Source organism: Castanea sativa, chromosome 3, assembly GCF_040712315.1.
Source record: "Castanea sativa cultivar Marrone di Chiusa Pesio chromosome 3, ASM4071231v1".
Lineage (NCBI taxonomy): Eukaryota > Viridiplantae > Streptophyta > Magnoliopsida > Fagales > Fagaceae > Castanea > Castanea sativa.
In genome coordinates this window covers 41,318,319-41,324,312 of record NC_134015.1, presented here as the reverse complement: position 1 = coordinate 41,324,312, position 5,994 = coordinate 41,318,319, and the positions used below count along the sequence as shown (strand labels likewise).

The following is a 5,994-nucleotide window of genomic DNA, read 5'->3' as shown; positions in this document are numbered from 1 at the left end:
GGGCTTCTTATTTTCATAAGGTTCCGTTTGGGAGTTCATAAGGGAATGAAATAGAATGATCATAAGGGAATAGAAAGGAATGGAATGGAATGTATTTAAGTAAGGAAAAAGAATGGAATGAAATAGAATTATGTAACTTTGATTGGATGTTTTAAAATAAAGGAATGAAAATGAATGGAATGTAAGTAATATTGTTTGAGAGCAACGTGGAGGGAATGAAATGGAATCATTTTATGACAATATTACTATTAGACCCATATTTTAAAATAATGGGTTGAATATATAGGGGTATTTTAGGAGTTTTAGTAAAAAAAATTATTAAATCTAATTCTATTCCCTTCCATTCTTTCCAATTTTGGGGGAAATGAAAATTTGAGATTTTAAGGGAATAGAGAGGAATAAGTGTTCCTTCCTACTCATTCCATTCTCTCCTACTTAAACTCTCAAATAAGGGAATGAGTTTTCCATTCCCTCCATTAAAACTCTCAAACAAGGGAATGAAAGAATATTTTAAAGATATTCTTTTCATTCATTTCCATTCCATTCTCTCCTCTCAAACGAGACCTAAGAGTCATGCTAACCAGTGCCCTTAGGACATTGGTTAACAATTTATTTTAGGAAAGTTTTGACACAATTTTTATAAAAAATAAAAAAAAAATTATTAAAACATTATTTTTTTTTTCATAAATTTCTTTTAAATGAATTATCAACCAATACCATTCATTAGCATTTCCCTTTTCATAATATGATGCTGCACTATTCCTCTAATATGTCGTTCTCTTTTAAATAGGTCTTCCTTCACGTTGACATTGAAAAATCAAACAATAGCCCTTAATGGCTACGGCTACGGCTACGGCTACGGCTACAAAACAACGAGAGTTTGGACTTCTCTCTAACTTGAAGCGCAAAATTGATGCTATTCAAAAGCTGTCAGGAGTGTCAACAGCGTCGACTGTAAAGACACTTGGAATTGCTGCCCACTCAAAGAAGATTAATTTTCCTCAGTCGTCCCACACTTTCCCAGGAAAGTATCCACCAAGAATTTTGAGAGACATGCCTACTACGTGTGATTTTAGCCCAGGTTGTGGAAAGCCAGTTCCTACTTCTTCTAAAATTGGTGTTTTCAATGGGAAGTTTAGTGAAGAATGCAAACAATTAATATCTGATGATAATTATGGTCGACATGCTAAAATAATGAAAATCGACAGGAATACAGAACAAGAGGATGTTTGGAGTCGTAAACAGAGTGGTATCTCTGAGGATTCCAGAGCTAACAAAAGTCGCGAACAAGTGCTGGAGACTAAGAAGCTGTTTAGAAACTTATTTTCTAAGAAACAGAGAGAACATATAGCGAAGGAAGGAAAGAAAAACAGTGCTACAGGGATAAAATTAGCAAAGAGTCTTCAGAAGGAAGGCAAATGGGTTAACAGGAGCAAACAAATAGGACCTGTTCCCGGAGTTGAAGTTGGTGACTTGTTTTATTCTGCAGCTGAAATGAATGTCGTTGGCCTTCATCATCAGTTTCAAAGTGGTATCGATTACTTGAAGGGTTTGGATGGAAAATTATATGCCACAAGCATTCTTGTTTCCGGTCGTTATGACAATGACATGAAATCCACTGATTCCTTCACTTATACAGGTCAAGGTGGAAATCCATGGGTTGGACGTGTGGAACCAAAAGATCAGAAACTTACATGTGGAAATCTTGCTTTGAAGAATAGTTTAGAAGCTGGAAAACCTGTAAGGGTAATCTGGGGGTTCAAGTCTTCAGAATCTTTATACATCTACTATGGCTTGTACCTCGTGAAGGGTTGTTGGCAAAAGAGAGAAGAAAAATTTGACAAGCTTGTCTACAAGTTTCCCATGGAAAGGATTCCTGGACAACCAGTGCTTACTTTGGGAGGAGTGAACAAATTGAGAAAGTCTAAAGCTCAGAAGAATATTTCTCGTGTGAATTATATTTCACAAGGAGAAAAGAAGATTCCCACTCTTGTAGTGAATGCGGATATTTGTGTGAATGATATTTCACAAGGAAAAGAGAAGATTCCCATTCGTGTAGTGAATGCAAAAGATTATGAGAGACCTCCATTTTTCCATTACATAACCAATATTATTTATCCAAAGTTCTACAAATTGTTCACACCAATTGGTTGTGATTGCACAGATGGATGCTTGGATTCGAATAAATGTTTTTGTGCCATGAGAAATGGAGGGGAAATATCATATGATAGCAAAGGACGTATTGTAAAAAAGAAGTCCCTTGTTTATGAGTGTGGTCCTTCATGTAAGTGCTCTTCCTCTTGCATGAATAGAGTGAGCCAGCTTGATGGCCGTTTCAAACTAGAGATTTTCAAGACTGAATTGAAGGGATGGGGTGTTAGAACATTATCTTATATTCCTTCAGGAAGTTTTATATGCGAGTACATTGGAGAAATCCTTCATGATGAGGAAGCCAAACGAAGAATCAATAAAGATAACTATCAAAACGGTAGTTTTCAAGAAGAAGGTTCGCCAATCCCTTGGCGTTCACAATCATTTTCAGTTGATGGGGACTACATTATCGACGCAACACATTCTGGGAATGTGGCAAGATTTATCAATCATAGTAGTTCTCCTAATGTTTTTGCTCAAAACGTCTTGTACGATCATGATGACAAGAGATTTCCACACATAATGCTATTTGCTTCAAAGGACATACCTCCTCCTCAAGAATTAACTTATGATCACTACAAGGAGAGGAAGACTCATGAAAAGGAAAAGCTATTAGAAATCGTTGAGCCGTAAGTACAAATTGAATGCCTATTTTGAAGAGAAAGACACTATTCACGACTGACAGACTTTCATTTACATTGATCATTTTCTTCTAATATTTATTTCCTTAGGTGATTTTCTCATAGTTCATAGGTCTTTAGAAAGTGTTCATACTTATAAGTTTAACCTATTTTAAACTAAAATGATGTAGATTAGACAGCAAAGGCCTTTCTAGAGGAGCGAGAGTGTCAGATATTATGGTGCAAGATCAAAGAGGTGCTAGTTGAACTTCTCGAGGCAATCATGTTAGAATTGCATGAAATTTAGATGACTGAAGGGAAATGATCTTCTAATCAAAACTCGTGACTATGTCATGAGGTTTACCTTAATTTTGGCGAATTCTTTCATTAAGGCACCGAAAACAATGATTTTGCTATTTTTAGTAATATTTGTTTTTCTTAATAACTTTTTGTTTAAAAGTTAGAATAAGATCCCCGTTTGTTTTGGGGCATCCCCTAGAGATACTAGTTCAGTTTTCGCAATTATCGCAAATTTGCCATTTTTGGTAAAAATTACTATTTTGTCACCTAATTACGTGATTAGTGCGAATTAGGATTTTCTGGACGTTTTTCCAGTCATCCTAAGTTTTCCTCTTACTATTTAAATGCATGGGTGTAGACAATGCATTTTGTACCTCTTACAACTTGGGCCCTTGTTCTTTAATGATGGTAGTACTTCAAAGCCTAAGGTTGGTTTATGGCCCAATCTCATGAAAATTGACTTGAGGAAAGTGTTTATAAAAAATATAACTTATTTTTGGAAGAATCAAACTATTTTTGGAAGAATAAAACTATTTTCGGAAAAGAAAGGCTACCGGAATCCCTAAAGTGTGTGCACGCATGCACGGCCGTGCGTACACAACTAGGGTTTCATAAACTATGTGAGGAAAGTCTTTTGCACTTAATTCTGGTTTGGAACGAATCTCACATTGTTTAGGAGCCGCCTCTGTGGGCATAAGCGCTTGTGACATGGTTTGGGGTGTATGCCTTGGCCTAGGATGGACCATGGCAGAGAAAAAAAATGGAGTCACCACCTAGATTAGGTCTAAGAACCATATATTAGTGCTCTTCGTGGAAGGACTGATCTACTAGTAGAGCACGTGTCCAGAGGTTAGGTATAGAAATGGGAAGGTGTTAGGCCCCCAACCCCACTCGACTCGTGGGTTGGCTTCCACTCATTGTGTTCTACATCTTAATCTTATTAAAGGCATACTCAATATTGTTATTCTAACTCACACCCATCCTAGCAAGCATCTAAAGCAAGCAAACATGGCATACTCATCCCAAAACCTAATACATCTATCATGTCATATAAACATACATCTCAAAGGGTAGAAACATAACAAGGCAGAATCAAACAAGCATGTTACTTCATCTAAACATCAAAGACATGGTATCCAACCAAACATGTTCATGTTCATCAACCAAAACAAAGTCATATTCAAAACAATGCATGTTCATGTGAATGCATGACTTACCTTACTTTACTCATTGCATTACAGCACCTATGTATTAATGCATGTTCATATTCATGTGCATGTTAATCGTAAACAAACGAATCAAAACCCTAACTAGCACCAAAGAGATAAACAAACGAAGCAAAGCATAGAGGTAAAGACTTATAAGCATGGATACCAACTTAGGACAGAAGTATATTACATAAATAAAGCAAGGAAACAGAAGCAATAAGGTTCAGATTAGGGTTTCTGGGCACGAGTATTAGTAAGCATGCACGCCCTAAACCCTAACCTAGAAAACAGAAAAACCAAACAAGCAAAACCTAACAACCTAACATGCTTAATACAGAAAAGCAAAATAAACCTAAACTAAACAAGCATGTCAAAGCACATATAAAGCAAATAAAAAATATAGAATAAGAATTAAAGCAAGAGGAAAACAAAGATGAAGCTAGAACTTTTACCTCCAAACAAAGGCTCCTTAGCTTGATTTTTTATCGTTCCCATCAGTCAATCTAGTCACAACCAAACCAAAATCAATTAGTAAACCTTTGAAACTCGAAGATCAAGATCAAAAAAGGTCTCAATAAGAAAAATATTGACTTGAGGGTGTTTTGTGAAAAACTCCCTCTTTGATTCACTATTTTCTTGTGAATTTTGTGTGTTTTCCTCCAAAATTCTCCTCCTCTCGAAAATCTACCATTTTAGGCTTTATATAGTCGAAAATAAGGGTTTGGGGCAGCTCCCAGACTATGTGGGATTCGTTCTAAACCAAGTTTTAATGCAAAAAACCTTTACTATTTGGTTTCTGGAACCCTAGCATGCGTACACATGCCCGTGTATGTGTACGCATGCAAGATGCATGCGTACACGGAGCTTGAGCATATGTGTGCATACGCGTGTATGCGTATGCATGCCCTAGGGTTTCCGTGGCCTTTTTTTTTTTTCAAAAATAGTTTTATTTTTCCAAAATTTAGTTATATTTTACATAAACACTTTCCTCAAGTCAATTTTCATTTGATTGGGTTCTAAACTAACCTTAGGCTTTGGAATTCTAACATCATTGGGGAATGATGGCCCGAGTAGTAAAGGGTACAAAAAGCAGTATCTACAACTTCAAACCTCTATTTTACTACTATATAAAGCCATAAAAGGAATTTTATTCAAATGAGGATGAAAATGGTGTTAAAACACACAAGATTCACTAGAAAATAGTGAATCAAAGAGGGAGTTTTTCAATAAACATCCTCAAGTTAAATTTTACTTGATTGTGACATTTTCTGGTCTTGATCTTCGAGTTCTAAAGTTTGCTAACCCATTTTGATTTGGTTGTGAATAAATTGATTGGGGGGAGCGGTAAAAAATAAGATCTAAAAAGTTCTAGTGTTGATGTAAAGGTTCTAACTTTGACTCTTCACTTTTCTTTGTTTTTGTATTTTTATATATATGTTTTAATGTTTTAATATGTTTATTTAGTCTAGGTTTAGTTCGTGTTTATTGAGAGCATGCTAGGTTGTTAGATTTATTGTTTTCATTGTGTTTCTGTTCTGAGTTTCTAGGTTAGGATTTGGGCATGAATGTGTGCGCATGCTCAAAGTGTGCGTACGCGTATAGTTGGGATGCGCATGCATACCTTATATATGTGCACGCACACTCACGCCCAGAAACCCTAATACATCTCTGTTTGTTCTTTCCTTGTTTTATTTACATGTTTAGCCTCTATTTAA

The 5,994-nt window shown here is 35.9% G+C and overlaps 1 protein-coding gene across 1 annotated transcript; it reads left to right on the top strand.

The window, feature by feature from the left end:
• Nucleotides 1–834: 834 nt before the first annotated feature.
• Nucleotides 835–2,784, top strand: LOC142628963 (histone-lysine N-methyltransferase, H3 lysine-9 specific SUVH5-like). Its single transcript, XM_075802985.1, has one exon. The coding sequence runs from the start codon at nucleotides 835–837 to the stop codon at nucleotides 2,782–2,784; it is 1,950 nt and encodes a 649-aa protein (XP_075659100.1).
• The last annotated feature ends 3,210 nt before the right edge of the window (nucleotides 2,785–5,994 follow it).

Coding starts and splice junctions, on each gene's coding strand:
- LOC142628963 (XM_075802985.1), top strand. CDS start 835: ATGGCTACGGCTACGGCTACGGCTACGGCTACAAAACAACGAGAGTTT.